General features: G+C 33.7%; 1 protein-coding gene across 9 annotated transcripts in view; it reads left to right on the plus strand.

Moving 5' to 3' along the window:
* The window catches only part of LOC106461396 (transcription factor RFX3-like), a 74,210-nt gene that overhangs the window by 17,330 nt on the left and 38,806 nt on the right, over positions 1-18,074 (plus strand). For 5 of the 9 annotated variants that reach the window (XM_022388340.1, XM_022388341.1, XM_022388347.1 and 2 more), the window contains 4 exons: positions 1,756-1,902; positions 6,111-6,227; positions 13,508-13,690; positions 15,137-15,318. In XM_022388340.1, coding sequence (XP_022244048.1) covers positions 1,756-1,902; positions 6,111-6,227; positions 13,508-13,690; positions 15,137-15,318 — 629 coding nt within the window. The remainder of the gene's footprint in view (positions 1-1,755; positions 1,903-6,110; positions 6,228-13,507; positions 13,691-15,136; positions 15,319-18,074) is intronic. The other 4 variants (XM_022388343.1, XM_022388342.1, XM_022388344.1 and 1 more) reach the window with 4 other exon arrangements.

Genomic DNA, 18,074 nt, shown 5'->3' on the forward strand with positions numbered 1-18,074 from the left:
TCTGGTGTTTTATGATGTACAGTAGCTATATATCACGTGGAGGTTACAGTGATCTAGTGTTTTATAATGTACAGTAGATATATATCATGTGGATGTTACAGTGATCTGATGTTTTATGATGTACAGTAGCTATATATCACTTGGATGTTACAGTGATCTGGTGTTTTATAATGTACAGTAGCTATATATCACGTGGATGTAACAGTGATCTGGTGTTTTATAATGTACAGTAGATATATATCATGTGGATGTTACAGTGATGTGGTGTTCTATAATGTACAGTAGCTATATATCACGTGGATGTTACAGTGATCTGGTGTTTTATTATGTACAGTAGCTATATATCATGTGGTTGTTACAGTGATGTGGTGTTTTTCATCCAAAGTAGCTGGATATCACATGGATGTTATAGTGATGTGCTGCTTTTTCATGTAATTATCATTAACTTCTTATCAAAGCAAACTACCTTCATAGATCAAAACTAGAAATTAACCTGGTAATGAATATAGCAAAGTTAATATACTATTATTACTTATGTTGATTACAATGCATTGATTAGCCAGATAGGAACCTTTTCTTTTAGCAATATTTACAGCCTTAATCCCAGTAATATTTCACAAAATTTGGCCAGTTTATGAGATTTATACTAGTCCTAAATTCATATATTAAGCTCATACTGAAAAGTAATCCACTTTGTGAAGAAAAAAATGAAATAAATATATTATGTATATTAATTTAACCAATATTGTTAATGAAACTAACATTATAGAAAGAAAAGGAACTATGTGTCATGTGGATATTATACTGTTGTTGTGTTTTCTAATGTACAGTATATTATATACATGTGTATACTGCAGTAATTAGCTGGAGTACCCATCATTTGGATGGAAGTTATGTAAATTCATGATTAATGAGAGGTTATCTTAGGACATGAAAAGTTGCTTCCTTTATATGTAATTGTAAAAAATGCCCATCGCAAAATACAAAACATGAAACCACAATTTTGCACGTATTTTCATGTGGATCCAACAAACCTTTATGCCAAATTTAGTGAAGATCCATCAACAGGGTGCAAAGTAGTGGTAAAAATTGCCCATAAGAACAACAAAATGCAAAACTTAAAATTTGTATGCATCTCCCCAAGGACCCAATGAACCTTCATACTGAATTTGGTGAAGATCCAACTACAGGAGGCAAAGTAGTAGTAAAAAATGCAAAAACACCCATAAAAACTGCAAAATGCAAATTGCAAAACTGAAAATTTGTATATATCTCCCCATAGTCCCAATGAACCTCCATACCAAATTTGGTAAAGATCCATTCACAGGAGGTGAGGAAGTGGTAAAAAACACAAAAATGGCCATAAAAACCAAAAAATGCAAAATTGAAAATTTGTATGTACCCCTGCATGGCCCTAATGAACCTCCATACCAATTTTGGTGAAGCTCCATTCACATCCTGTGAAGTAGTTAAATGGACAGACAACAGACAGTAATATTATATTTATATAGGTGTGGTGTTTTATAATTTACAGTAGCTATATGCCTTGTGGATGTTACTAGCAATCTTATAAGGATAGTCTTATTTATTAAAGAAATTAGAACACGATACAAATACTTATGAATTAGTTTAATTTTTAGGTTTTAAACTGTATTATGATGAAGTTTTCAAATTATTTAACTGAAGATGAGAGTGTACTTATTTTAAATTATTACTGCCGTGACATGCTGTAATTATTAGTGACTGATTATGTAGGTTGGAAGCACAGTTAGTGCCAATGCAGTTGGTATCCAGGGTCAACTTTTAGCCCATCAAACTGGTGGCACATACTTAGTTCAACATACTGCTATTGATAGCGATGGAAACCCTCTTGCTCATGCCACACGTGCCTCCCCAGCCACAGTAAGTTAAGAGAGCCTTGAAATTATCTTTTATTTTCAGTCTACACCTTTTTTTCTAAATAAAAGGAATTCTTTATTGCTTTCATGAAACTGTGATGTGGATTTTCTCAGCTTGTCCTTGGATAAAATACTTAGGTTGTGAGGCCAAATCACAAACACTGTGTCTGCTAAGACCACCAAGAGAAGATTTGTATTAAGGAAGTAACTGACTTAACCCCTTAAACCCAAGCGGATGCTGTAGTGTCTGACCGAAAATTTCAATTTACCCATTGGATAGTGATAGCATCCAATAACATTTATATCTTTTTGGTTGAAAACTAATCCAAATCATGTTATTATCCACCTTTTATAAATAGACCAGAAATTTTATAAGGTAGGGTGATAATTATTAGGACAACATGAAACTAATTCCTGCAGAATGTGCAAAAAAAATATGAGTTTAAAAGAGTTAAGGAAAGCTCACTAAAGTAAGTTCCAGTTGAATGGCTTTTAACGCATACTTTCTGTAACACTACATTGTAATTGTAATAGAACAACTTTGTTGTTTGTATTAGGTAATCAAATTGTACAATGACTAGCTGAGAATTATACTTTTAAAGCATATCTCTCTTATCAGCTCATCTAAGTCAAGTGAAAGTAGAACTATATGTATATATTTTTTTAAGTGTTGGAATCAGCTGGCATATTTTTTATTCATGCATATTTCTATATATCTTTTTGCAAAAAAAAAATGTATTTAAGGCTGCTCAACTCCTCGGCTGAAACTCAAGTTTTCTACAACTTACAATTAGATGAAAAAGTGACAAAACATATGTATGATAGTTCTGTCTTGAAAATTAGACAGCACTTAATTACTTTGTGTTTTGATTTCTTAACCATAGACATTTAGCAACAGGAAACTATTACTTTCAAAATTCATTTAAAAATATTTATTTCTAATTGTATTTTTTAAATTTATAATTTTTCAATTACTGAGAATAAACTATTTTAGCATATAAACTGCTTAATTTGCATCAGTAAGTTGCACAAAAACCATATGCTGATATGCAGTGTTCTTTGGCAAGGAAATGATTGTATTAATAAGCAAAGTAAAATGTAAATGAGACATATTTATGTTGATCAGTTAAATTAACAGTTTCTGAATATACATATGCAAATACTCTAGAATGTAGTCTATTATATACTTGTCATGTTACTGACATTTTATGTATTTTTTCACAATTTTTGTGCGTGTACAAATTCACTATTTGTAACAAAAACATTTAATTCACATACAGTAAAAATCTGTACACCGGCAAGTTGAGAACTTCTTTCAAAGTATATCAGCTAATTTTGATCATCGTGAGAATTTCAGTTAGTAGAAATGTGTTTTTATAGGTGTGGGAGTCTGTTTGCTATATTATTTTATTTATAAACAGTTTATCTACCTCTTCAAAAACATAGTGTTATTGTAATAAAACTTAGTTATACAGATTGAAAAGAAGTTTATTTTACACAATGTATCTTTATTATTAAAAGTGTAGTGTTTTTTTCTTTTTTCACAATATGTTTCCTTTCCTTGGATTTCAACTCAAGACCTCTCATGCACCAAGTTAGTTCTGTAAAATTGATTCAAATGGCTAGCCCCTTATTGCTTTCTAGTGAAACACTTTTTAACTGTTGAAACTACTATATTCTTTTTCTCTCATGGGTCAGCCTTATATTGGGCACCAACCTCTTGCCGTCCACTGATTTTCATGCAAGTATACGATAGGTCGATAGGTCCCCTAATAACAAGAGAGTTGAACAGGACATTTGCTGAGTTGTTTGAATATGAAAACTTGATTGAGCATTTACATTGCATGAGAAATAAACAGATTGGACATGTTTTAAGGACAGTGAAAACAATCTTTACTACAAACACAATAACAAAAAAAAACCTGTGTGTGTATATCTCCATAGTAAAATAGATGATTACCTGTATTGGATCAATGACTAGGTCTTCAGCATTTTTTCTCTTGAGTTGAATCTCTGCATAAACAGCCATGGTGAAAACCAAGTAGCACTATTAGAAATTAAAGCTTTTACTTATGCAGGAAACCCTGGTTTCTTTATCTTATAATTTCATCACTACATGACTGATCACTCTCTCACAATGTTTTCCAGTTGTGACATACCAAATTTGTCCCTTCAGCCAATGAAAGGATATCTCCAAAGTTTTGTAGGCAAAGGCACTGATATCTGAGATGAAAAACTCCAGCTGTTTTCTTGACCAGTGTTTTCATGCCAAAATTGCATTGAATCAAACTGCACAAAAATGTCTATATCACTAGAGATGATGGAATGGTACATGATATACCCACATATCACAAAAGCATGATGTGTGTTTCACATAACACTGAATTGTTTCATAAATAGACTATAGGTTCAAAGAATACTTAAAAAATAATCAGATTCAGTGTTTTTTCTTTTTTATGTAAACCTAAAATATTTTTAGATATGTCTCTCAAGGTTCTTGTAAGTAAGTGTAGAAAATTTTGATGAGGTTCTAAAACTTGGTGTAGTAGCGTGGTACAACATTGGTAAACTAGGGTTAAAACTTGATTTAGAAAATTGGTTTATTTTTTGGTTATTTGTGTAAGTCAGTAGTTATTTTCAGTACTTGAAGGAAATAATCTAGTAATAAATACAGTAATTTCATAGCTTAATCTTTACACAACAGGTAGAAGATTACGTAAATGCACATCATGGGAAGTATAGAAATTATGAATGATTGGTCTCATTTGATGAGAACTGCAAACACATCTGTTACGTGAACCGAACCTCTTTCTTTTTGCATTAACTTGCAGAGTTTTTCTATTTGTGAATAGAAACAGTTTTTGATGTAACAATTTTCAGTATATCATTTTGAAAGTGCCACAATTCTAATACTTCCTCTCGTGATTATAGTGAGATGTCAAAGCATGTTAATGCAGCTTAGAAATTTTAATTGTAAATATGGTATCACCTGATTGATTGACTAACCAGTTGACTAACTTCAGCTGTGTTTTCTGTGTACTGTTTTCTGGACAAACTCTGTGATGAGATCAAAAACAAAAAAATGGAAAAAACTTATACCAGTGTTTTGGGCTGGGATGCCCTTCCTCTTTAAAGGTTTAAAATCAGCAGAGGAAGGGTGTCCTAGCCTAAAACATTGTGAATATTAAAGCATCTGTTTAACATTAACCATTTTTCTTGGTATAAGTTTTTCCACTTTTTTGTTTTCGATTTCATTGTACCACAGCAGTTTTTTTAGCTGATTTTTTTTTAACTCTGTGATGAGATTTGGTTGAAGTAACTTTGATCTAGTAATAGATTTCTCTAATTTTTGGTAGAGATGTAAAACATTGGACTCTGTGAGATGCTTTTTATTATATTTACTAAGACTGGATTGTATGTTGAACTATGTTGTATGTTGACTTGTAGCACACAAAAGTAGATTATAATTGAGCTTTTAATGTGCTTGTAACAAATTGGTAAATTGGATTTTATTTTAGAAATAGTTTTATGAGAATAATTTGTATTTTTTAAGAAGTGAAAAAAGGCATTTAGTTTTTAATAAATATTTATCTTCTAAAGTAATTTGTTTTAAATTTGAACTGTAATTAAAGACTAACTTATATTTATGTTAGGAACAGTTTATTACAAAAATTGTCACATCATATTTAAAAATACCATGCTTTTCTTTAATTCTCATTATTTCTTGTGGAAATGTAAAAAATATAAACTTTCATATATTTTAATTTACAGTTTTGCTTGTTTACAGATGCAGTTTTCTTTATTTCTAAAAAGTAAAATCAAAATAACAGTTTAGTAGAATTCTACTTAACTTTGGTCATGCTTCCATAAATGTATTTTTAAAGGAAATTACTATATCTTCAATTTAGATCATGTAACTTTAGAGACTTTGTAACATTTGGAAATTAGAAGCCAGTTTTACCAGCTTATATTATTATTCATATTGCATTATCTTTAAGTAATTGTTTTGTTAATGTAAGTGCCACAAAATAAAAGAAAAGAAAATATCACTAACTTCATAGAATGTAAGTTTCAAACCTTCTACTTCTTCTGGTTGCAAGACTTACTGTTTCTTGTGATTTGATTGTCGATAAAAAGGTAACTTTAAACTGCTCTATATGGGTTTACGTCTTGGTATGCCATGTATGTTTTTGGTGTTTGTTCTTACTACTGGTCCACATTCTGGAGGACAACGGGGGCTTTAAGGTGCAGGGGGCACTCTTAGAGGGAGAAACACACCAGACTCTAAAAACTGCCTCTTCCTCAGCTACTTGCATTTCCCCAGTTACTGTAAGTACTTTTTTATGGTGACTGTGGTCCTTTCTGATTAGCTATTTATATGTTGCATAGTTAAAAAAAAAGCCTGTTTAATCATAAAACTAATATTATTAGTTTTTTTCATGTTAGATTAAGTCTAACATAATAATGTATTCTCATTTGATTATTTTTTCTATTAACATTCTAATCAACATAGAATCTTCACCTGAGATTAAATAAAAACTGAATGGGTTAATTTAAACGTAAAATTGTCATATAAAAGAAACCAGTTAGTATTTTGATTTTTTGTAAAATCCTTTTTTTTTTGCCAATGTAATTTTGTTCAAATGATATTTGAAAGGTGAAATATTGAATATTAATTACTGAAATATCCAAATTAAAGAAAAGATAGTGAATTTGCATTGAAAAACATGTATTTTTAGAATACATAAACTCTTGTAACTGTATAAAAAATATGTTGATTATTGTTTTTTGTCCAATAACTGTGGAAGTTTGTTGCAATAAACATTAATCGTGTTATTTGAATTCAAACAATTTGAAGTATGTTCAAAAGTATGAGAAGAAATTACCATCTATATTAAGTATCTTGATTATTATTATTTGTCTAGTAGATTTTTATGTTTTGCAGAGGCACTTCTTAACATAGTCTTTATAAAATATAACCAGTTGCCAGCTGAATTTTTCTGTTCTTTAATAATCAAAATATATTTTTGAAGCCTTAGAAATGTTTTTAAATTTCTCTTACTTTCCTTAGTTTTGATTTGCTATTTAATTATCTAAATTAAATGCTATTAATTAGGTGGATGAGCCAACAAAGCTTTGCAATAATTGGTAGAGTCCATTTTAAATTCTTCATATGCTAATTATGAGATGTGTTTAAAAAGATGATTTGTACTAGGTTCTGCACTGTGGAAAGCATAAAACTGTTTAAAGTCCTTTGTTAGGGCTGTTCTGGTTCAAGATTTGTGTTATGCTTATATAGATCTTAGATTATCGTCACAAGTTTAGTGATGAATATAACCAACTTCCCTCTTTACTCATAAATGTTGTATATTTTATGGATATTTGAGGATTAATTTTTGGTCTGTAATTGGAAATATTATTAAAATAGCTGTCTATAATTATCAAACTTGAAATTGGTACCATTAAACACTAGTAAATATATTAGCAGTACATTTGATTAAGTTATGATTAAGGTTAACTTAGAACAAAATTTTCTGATAGAAAAACCTTCAGAGTTTTAACTGGCATTCAAATACAGATAGAAGACTTTTTTTGAACATAAGTTTGGCTACATATTATTTGTTTTAAAGTGGATTCAACTGTTTTTACTACAATCTTATGTAGTTCAATCTGTTATTCAGGACGTAAGCTTTGAATATCATTTAACAGTCTTTTATCGAAAATTACCTAGCATTTATCCAAATAAAAATTACCAAATTTTATTGTGTTGTATCATGTCTTTCACTTTATTAGGGTCTGTTATTCCTTCTACCTCTAAAACCTATTTTTTTGTAATTAACAATTTAGGATTTAACTGATATACTAAAAATTTCATTGTATTTTACAATATTTTGCAATATTTAGATTCTTTAATGCATCATTTCATATTACTACACAGTAACGAGTTGGTAGTCATTCCATACTTCTTAAGAACGAGACGATGCCTCACCTCTTCACACAGAATAACTATATCCTTCACTCTTTGCCTATGAGATTTGCATGCCACTAGACTTGAGCTAATTCTCATCTAAAATTCACATGTGTAGCATGAATTGTGCTGGTGCATGATGACATCATCATGTGATGAAAGCCTTCCTCCAATAGGAAGGTGACACAATGTCCATGCATAGTAACTCCCTTTAAGATTTGCACTTGAAATAACTTCATTATTCTCCTCAGCATTGTCTTGTACAGATGTTTGATTTTTCAGTCAGTGTTCAATATGCTGAGATTTGCATTTGTACAGAGGAACTTAGGTTTAGTTCTATCTTAGCTTTTGATTCAAAAGCATTGAAAATTATTATGAATTTGCAAGTGTCAATGACTTCGACTTTGTCCTTGAGGGTGATGAAATTACTAAAACAGGACTTATTTCTTCTATAGCTTCTGGAGGGTCATTGACTGTTGAGGGCATTATAGCTTTCATGCAGCATGTTGTAGGCTCCCTGATAGGTTTGAGGAAGACAACAAATTTGACTGACTTTTTCCCCCACCTGGGTTTGCCTTGGGTATCACCTTACTGGTCAAGGAAAATCCTCACCCTTCCAATCTTTTTTAGGATATGATCTCTCAAAGATTACTTTGTCTTTCTTCCTTCATTTGATATTAGAGTTCATTCTGGACCTGAAGAACCCATCTGTTGGCAGCAAACTGTGACCAAAGGTTAGCAAAGTGAGACAAATTGGCACCCACTGGGCCTGACTTAGCAGGATTGTCACCAATAAGATGATCGACAAACCTGACGTAGAGAAGTGGGCAGAGAAGGTCTGAAAGCTGTAATGGGAAGGGTAAGGGAAGACTGATTTGGTCAAAGGGCAAGGTTGAGAATAATGAGGGCTGATGCTAGGCTGCTTCAGTCTGGGTCTCCAGTGAATTAGGAATACCAATGAAAACTCCTGTGTGAAGAAAGAGATCAACAAGATCACGTAGATAAGAAGGAGGAAGGTGGACATTAAAGTGGAGCACATCCTAACCTATCAAGTCCCAACAGCAGAGGAAGCAAGGATGGACAGAATAGAAGAAGTGGTACAGACAAAGGTAGTAAAAAGAAAGGAGCAAACCTCTGCAGAAAACCATTCTGAATCAGAATGAAGTGCCTCAGACAAGAAGGTGAAGAGAGGAGAAGTATTGCAGTAGGGTAGTGAGAAAAAGATGAAGATGTAAAAGTTAAGAACTAGAGAGTGAAATAGAAGACAAGAGATTTGCTCTCCAAGCAGGTAAAACAGATTCCAAAGATTTAAAATCTAAAAAAGGAAAGGAAAAATGGCTGTAAGCCAAGACAAAAGAGTTAAGAAGGTGAGGAGGATGAGGCGTGTGGTTACAGGTGTGGAGTTGTTCAAGAAAATAATTTCACCCATGGTCTCTCACTCCATTCCTCTTTTCTTCTCACCTCTCCCCTCCTCTGGTTTTCTTTTCTCCTCCCTCTGACCCACTTTATCTTCAACATCTTGAGGATGCAATTTTGGATCTTCTGACCATAAATGCAATTGAGAGTGTATACACCCCTTCTCCAGGTTTTAACTCTCGCCTCTTTGGAGTCCCCAAGAAGTCTGGGGACTAGCATCTGGTTATTGACATATAGTCTCTCAACTGGTTTCTGGTGGCTCCACAGTTTCAGATGGAGAATTTCTTTTCTCTACAGTGGTCTTTTCACCCAGTCTGTGGATGACCAAAGTCAACTTGTCAGATGCCTTTCTACATATCCAATTGCCATGTCCTCCAGATGTTCTATACAATTTGTTCATCAAAATAGTTTTTTTCAGTTCTGTGCTATTCTCTCAGCCCCTTCAGTCAAGCCATGAGGGCCTTTGCTTGTCACCTCCATGGACTGGGACTACATTTCCATTTCTTCATGGGTGATTGGCTTCTACTTGCCCTTCTCAGGAGGTCTCTTTCTCTCACACCTCCCTTCTTCTGCATGAGGTTGCTTAATTGGGATGGATTCTCAAGCTCTCCAATTCATTTCTCAACCAACACAGTATTTAGTACATCTGAGCATTTTCTTCAACTTTCATCTTAGTTGGGCTCAACCTTCACCTCTTTGCCTGTGAGCTAATCATTTTTATCCTGCAAAAGAGGTTCTTTCACTTCTGGAGCCACTCAATCTCTTGGGGTGTGTGCACATGTGCCTTCTCCTGTGGACCTTGCAAGACAAGTGGAATCTTTCTCAGGATCTATTGTTCTTGATTATGAACCTCCCTTCTCCTCTTCTTGAGGATCTGTCTTGGTGGATAGACTGTGCCAATACTGAGATTGGCATTCCCTTACCAAATCTCTATATTTTTACAGATATTTTCTTTTTGGGTTGGGGAGCATTTCTGAACAACAACATGACATCTGGCTTGAACTTCTCGCTATTCATCAGGCATGTGCCTATTTCCTTCCTCTTCTAGTGGATCAGTTGGTCATGATCTACACTGACAATTCTACTGTTGTTTTTTATATGAGCTATAAAGGGGGCACCCACTTCAGGATCACTTTTGGGTGTTGTACTTCCTCTTCTAGGCTCATTTCCATCAGGTTTGTCTCATTGCTTGTCACGTGGATTGCTTCTCTCTGCTGGACCATGTTCTGCTCATAGAGTGGTCTTTACACCCTCAGGTTTTTCATTGGGTGTTCTCTCAGTTGGGCACACTTCTTATAGATGATTTTGCCACTCCTCTCAACTCTAAGCTTCCTCTTTTCTGGTCCCAATTTTTTCATTTGTTGGTTCTGGCTGTCAATGCTCTCTCCTTTTTCTGTATGCCTATCATCCTCTCTCGGGTTCTAGTCGTTTATATGTGAAACTCTGTGTTGGATGATCTTAGTGGTACCTCTTTGGCCAACTCAGCCGTAATTTCCTCTGCTTCTTTATTTGGCATCCTATCTCTTCCTCTACCCAGTATCCCCTCTCTATTGTTTCAACTTCTCACCTCACTTTTTCATCCAGGGGTATCATACCTTCATCTTCACATGTGGGATTTGTTCAGTTTATCACCCTTAGGGCCAGACTCTCTGATTATGTAGCCTTATTCTTATCCCATTCCTGTCATCCTTCCACCTTGTCTATCAGTGAAAGTGATAGATTTTTTGTCATTGGTCCATCTGCTACTGCCTTTTTCCCAGACGTCCTACTGACACACCTTTCAGTCTTTTTCACTTGTTTGTTTGAGCATGATATGTTAGTCTCCACCATCACTTGTTACTAGTTGGCCTTATATACCACCTTTTGTCTTTCCTATTACCATAGGGTGTTTTCTTTCTCTGTCTTCTCCATTCCTTCCAACCTTTCCTTCTTCACTGACCCCTAGCCTGATTCTTATGCCTGACTGGGATCTTTAATGTGGTGTTGTACACTCTCACACATGCCCTGTTTGAGCCATTGTCTTCTTACTTTTTATACTACGTTTCTCTTAAGAATTACTTCCTTCTTCTTCTTGCCTGTGATTAACATTGTTCAGACATCTATGCACATGATGTTTCTCGTACTCTGTTCTGTCACACTTGTTTACTTGGACCAGTCTCTTCTTCCTAAGACATCAGCTACTTTGGATGGGGACTGTCTTTTCTCTTCTATCTCCCTTTCTTCTGTCTGTCACCTCTATGCTCATTCCGACCTGGATCAGCTCCTAAGTCCAGTTTAGGCTGTTCAGTGTTACTTGGCACAAACTTCTCCATTTTGGGGTTCCCAACTTTGTCTGTTTCTACCCTGGGACCCCTCTTCCTCCAGGGACCTATCACCTTCTACCTTTACTAAATGGGTCTATCAACTTCTCTGGTTGGTGTATTCTTCCCTGAATATTGATGCTTGCAATCTATTTCATATTTCGTTGCATCAGATTTGTCACCTGTCTCATTCTCTTGCTTCTCATTTTCAAAGGCCCTTGGACAAGATCTGCGAGGCAGGCATGTGGACAACTACCCACACATTTTTTGCTCATTATCTTCATCATGTGGCTGTTTCATCTCTTGCAGGATTTTCTATTTTTGTTGCCATTCTTCAATCAACTCACTATCTTTGAGATGGGTAAGTATGTTTTCTTTTTCTCTCCTTTTCCATCTACTAGGATCCCATCAGGTGGCTGGTGTTGCCTCCCAGGTTATGCTTATTTTCCAAAATCCACATTGGGCCAGGGGTAACGGAATGAGTTTGGACCATTTGCCCTGGCTCATGGTGAACAAAATTACCCTACCTTTCTGTGGACTACCTTGGAAAAGCTTGCCCAGGGAAGTGACTGCCCACTTCTTTGGCTTGCACTTGCCAGCTTTTCAAATAGTGTTTCACTCATTGCACTGTTTCCAATAAAGTACCTTTCTAGTAGGCATCAGATGGGGATCTAGGCACTTCTCTAGCTATTCCTAATGCAAATTCTCCCCCCTTCTTCAAGTGTAGCACAGGAGACCCTTGTCACTTACCAGTTCCTAGCTACTGGGATGGTGGTCCTTGAAGAGCTTCTCACTAATTGGGTTTAGCACAATATGGTGAGAAGTAGGGCAGTGGTGACTCTGTTAATGTGCCCTCTTTCTGTAAAATGAATTTGTCCAGTTGAGTCAAGGTGAGCATACCCAGTACAGTCTGATTATGCCCTAACCACATTAGAATTACTGGCTCACTGACCACGTGTGTGAAAGGGCTCAGATGGTCATGTTCTTATTCCACCTGTACCTGCAACACTTGGGGTTTATTTGCCTTTCCCCAAATTAAATTCTGGATGAAGAGTATACCCTGGTTGAGATGAGGTGCAGTCTCCTATGGAGCCCCTGCCATTGGGTGCCACACTCCATAGGCTTTCCCTTTGGATGCTTTCTGAAGGGAACTCATCTGGGTTTAACTTTGCATCGATCTCTCCACCAACTCAGTGTAGGATTCTAGCTATTCAGTGTGAAGAGGTGAGGTATTGTCTTGGAAGTTAAAGTTTTCCTAATACTCAGCTTCGTACTCATTCTCATCCAATTTCACCTCTTCCAGTGCACTGTCTTCTTGCCTCATCTAATAATGAAGTTATTACGAGTGCAAGTGTTTAAGGGGAGTTACTGTGCATGGAGGCTATGTTGCCCTCCTATTGGTGAAGGGCTTTAATTGCATGATGACATATATCAACACAGTTTACATTAAACTCGTGAATTTTAGATGAGAGTTAGCTCAAAGCTAGTTGCATGCAAATCTCATAGGCAGACATTGGGAGCTATTCTGTGTTAGGAGGTGAGAATTTATTAGATATACATTTTCAGCTTACGAAAATATTAACTTTACTGTTTGTTTTGATGTAAAATTAATTTAATACTTTTCCAGTTTTGCAACAAAAAATTCAGTTGAGTGAGGACAATAGAAATTATTTAAATCTATTTTTAGAAGCCTACTAATTCCATATCAGAAATTGTAGTTAAGAAAAATTAAATATTAGTGATGTGATGCATTTACCTTATTGGGAAGTAATGTATTCAAAATAACTTGCATAGAAATATTATTATTGGATTTCTTCACTGCATTATCTTACTCAATCAGTAGATAAGTATTATAGTTTTACAGAGAAAAAACAAAGTTTATAATCTTCAAACTATTAGAAATGACAAAAACTCCCTTTTTTCAGGAGGACTGTCAAAAGATTACAGAGGTCATGCCCTCCTTTTCTAATGATCAGTGTGTGATCCAGACTCTGCACAGTTCCCCTGACAATAATCAGCTGCAGCTACAACCCCAACAACCTCAGTCTCAACCTTTGTCAACCCACCATTCTCAGCAACAAAGTGTGCGCGACATGGATATTATTCATGTAGGTCTTTTTTCAGGAGTCCTGGCCCTGCACCTACAGAATATGGTTAAGAAAGAACAAATGCAAAAGTGATAATAGTCTGAGTGAAAAACTAACTCTGCTAGTATCACATGAAGTTTGAGGATCTGTTGTGATAATTTGGTTTGTTTTCAGTTATCTGGATCAGATGCTGATCATTTTGCAAGTGTGCATGATCTTTCTTACTGCATGGTATTATGAGCACATTATAAAGTATGCATTTACCCCCATACAGGTTTAATTCACATAATATACTTATTTTCCTTTTCTACCAGCCACTCCAGTTTCTGAGTTATTTCTGTTCTTGTTTGTCAGTATGTATTTTTTGCACTGCATTTTAATTGTTTTGTGATTGAAATAAATTTTATCTAAAAATTTTCATGCTATTCATATTATCTCATTTTATCAGATTTCTCTTGCATGGTTTGACCTTTTTTGTTTCAGTGATATCCACTGTTGTCTCTGGTCCTCACATTTTATTTGTTTTTGGGGTATTTAAAGTATGTGCATATTAATGTTTTTTTCTGTCCTTGTGTGAGGATTTGAAAACAAAATAAAGTTATCATCAGCTTTTAAAATATGAATGTTGGGGAAAGCTTTGATCAACTGTTTTGCACTTTTAATGGGATCATTTACATATATTTTTTAAAATTATTATGCAGTTGTATTATTGTAACACAACATATAAAGGATTCAAAAGTTTATTTAGTTTACTGTGTAGTTTGAAAAGTGCTGTACATTTTTCTGTTTATAATAAAGATGTTATTTGGCTGAAAAAAGCAACTCTTGTTAGTTTCAACTTATGTTCTTAGAAATTAATTTTCTTGAACAATGTACAATTTGCTGGCTGGTTAAGTATAGTTTACCTCAATGTTATGCTTGTAAACTCATAAATGAAACTAACAGGAAACTTATCAACCATATGCATTTTATAGTTTGTAAACTTTGAAAAGACTTTATGTAGATTCACAGTTTGAGTATTCCCTTATACAACTTGTTCTTTAAAAACTGTCAAGGCATTTGTGTATTATTGTATTTTCTATAGTGTCATATAATTTTGTATGATATAGGACTTGTGTATTATTGGAACATTATTAACCTGATGCTTTATTTATAAGTAGGTTTGCCAAGAAGCTTTCAAAACATGATAACAATTATAAAATTTGTCTGTTAGAATTTGAACTACTTTTAAAATAAAGTAAGTTATTAAATATCAAAGAAATAGGATTTCACTTTTATAACTACATGAACAAGTTCAAAGGCTGAGAATACAAAATAGTGTATAACTAGTTATTTAACTTAAATGTTAAAAGTTACATATTTAAACAAATTTTCTTAAGTATCAGAGAAAGTTTTGACAGTTAAGTATTATTGTCTCAAGTAAAAGCTTAAATGTGAAATCTAACCATTGTATTCCCATTTTAACAGGTTCAGTGGTTAATAGATAATTATGAAACAGCAGAAGGTGTGAGCCTACCTAGAAGCACTCTTTATAACCACTACCTACAACATTGTACTGAACACAAGCTAGAGCCCGTTAATGCTGCATCCTTTGGAAAGCTGATAAGATCTGTGTTCCTAGGATTACGAACAAGACGATTAGGGACAAGGTATGAAACGTAAAGAGAGAAAACTGTAAACATTTGGCCATGTTAAGTCCTACTGGTACTAAAAGTGGTTGGTGAAGCTCATATCAAACTATGTAGTGGCATTAAAGCTAATCTTAGTTATGTATTGTGCCTCTAGATAGATGGTTGATTAACCTTTCAAATTATTATTGATTGCATCTTCTTCATTCTGCTTTCCTGCCATGCTGTAACATCATTCATTAATAATCTTTCTCATAGCTCATGAGAGAGACATATTTATCAAGGAACATTTTCAATATATATCTACTTGTACTGTAGGGTCTCTCCCTACACATGTCACTCCTAAGGTCTCCACTTTTGCCAGTTATGTCAAGTTGTTTTTTTCTTTACCTAGTGCTGCTTTTTTGCTTGATAAAGCTTTGGTTGTTGTGCATCTTAGCTGCTTGATTTGCACCCTGAAAGTTTTAATTATATTTTCTTTCCTCAACAAATGTATCTGGAAAGCTTCACTTTTATGTCTTTTCTATGTTCATCATAAATACATTTTTCCATTATTCCAGTTAAGTTCACTTCTTTTTGTTACACCTTTTATTTTTCTCAGCCTTCTCTTTCTTCTTTTTATTTTGGTGAGTGGTCCTCTTTGTCAGTTATGTCAGTCTCATGTGGCAAAATTTCATCATGACCTAGCTTGTCTCTGTCTTCATAGCTAATTATTGTTGTTCAGTTTTCTGTTCATTGAATGGTTTTTATCTAACAGAGTATAACACTTTTTGATCAAATATTGCTGTTTTCTTATACTTTATAGTTTATAAGTTAAAATGACCAACCGTGGATGTACTCGCCTGGGAAGCTGTAGTACCTGAAGTCCTTTGTTGTCTTGGCCAATTTTGTCATATAATTATTTATTGCATTTGTAAAAATCAACTAATCAATGACAAAGTAACCATTTCTAAGTATTATGAGTCACAACTTGTTCATTTTTTTCTACATGTCAGTCAGTAATTAAATAATATATTAAATAATTTTTACTGACTCATATTCAAAGTCAAGAAATTATATCTGACTATTTTCAAATGACAGTTAAGCCATGTGCTTCAGAGTTGTATTTGTCTAGAGTCCAGTATAAGTCATAATCTGCACCATGCATAGCACAAATAGATGAATGTCTCTCTCAATTGAAAAGTACATATGCTAGACTATCTCAGTATATATAACACATACATACAAACAGCAAACAGTATCCAAAGCTATGACACCAGCTTCGACAGTAACTACTTATGTATTTTAGTATTGAAGGCAGTTTATTTAGTTTTCATGAATGTGTTGATACTGTGTTACAGTAGTGTACATTTATTATTGTATTACATTAATGGTTAAATTTATCCCTATCACAACGGGCATCCTCTACTGTGCATGTCACAAGACTTTAGTGACTTACATTCAAAATTTTATTAATCTACCTTTTGTTTATGTTATTCCAATTAGTATAGCGTAAAATCTTAGCTAATAATCCATATTTTAATGGTATATAAGTGTTACGTTCTTAATTTTATATGGCAATATTTTAAAAAATCCTGAATTGCACATGTGACACATTTTCTGTTTTATCCACCGCCCTTCCAACAAGTACGAAATTAAATGTAAATTACTGATTAAAATTGTCATTGTTCAGACAAACCCTAATTTTTATAGTCTTCCATTTTGTTTGGTTACACAGCTATCAAATAGAAAATCATACCCCTTCTGCACAACCCACCTGTCACATCCTCTCTTTCAGAATTTGTTAATAGTTCTCTCTTACATTTAATTGTATATTATCTATAACCAATTAAAAGCCAAGATTTTCATCTGTCAAATGACAAATTGTATAAAGTTAATAATGCTTGGAGACAGCTTGAATGGGTAATGAAGAAAAACTTTAATATAAGTTTAACATAGCACAAATGTACAATGTTTTGACATCATCAGGTACATTTGCTGTTATGCTAAACTTATATTAAAGTTTTACTTCATTGCCCATTCAAGCCGTCTCCAAGCATTATTAGTCTCAAAGTGGGTTCCTTGTCATTGAAATTGTATAATGTTGTTTTCTGAACAGGGAATTGTTAATTTCACTATTACTACGAGCTTTGTTCCCGGCTGGAAAGATAATGACTTGCTTGGATGAATTTGTAACGGTTCTTGTCGCATAGCTAGAAAGCCAGAAAAATTGTGAGGCTTATGGGGAATTGTCTACTTTTTGCATGTTATTTGTCTATATTTTTTAGTGCATTATTTATTTAATTAAATAAAAATTATTAAGTAGGGTTAAGTGTCATTGACAATTGACAGCAAGAAAAAAGAAGATTTAGGTAAGTTCTTTATTTCTTGTTTTTCATGTTTATTCTTTATTTATTATTATAAAAGTAACTAAAATGTAAAATTAGGGATCTTTTTAGATTAGATTAGGTAAAATAAATAATAATAATAATATTATAAAAATGTCTCACAAGGCATGCACGCAAGCAACTCGTGGGTAAAGTAATTTGATAGTGTAATGTGACCTCCATGTTCCCCAAGTGATTTACAACTTATAATGGTGCAAATAGTAGTTAGACAAGGTTCAAAGGGCATTAAAACAATAAAATTTAATTATGTGTAGATGTATACTGTTATGAGTTTAAAACTACTTAGGATAAATGAATGTAGTTTCATGTTACAATTATTAGGTTGGTCAAATTGACCAACATTGTATAAAGTTAGGGTAGAGAAAATATCAGATAAAAATATAAAGTTTT

The sequence above is a fragment of the Limulus polyphemus genome, unplaced genomic scaffold, assembly GCF_000517525.1.
Source record: "Limulus polyphemus unplaced genomic scaffold, Limulus_polyphemus-2.1.2 Scaffold951, whole genome shotgun sequence".
Taxonomy (NCBI): Eukaryota; Metazoa; Arthropoda; class Merostomata; order Xiphosura; family Limulidae; genus Limulus; species Limulus polyphemus.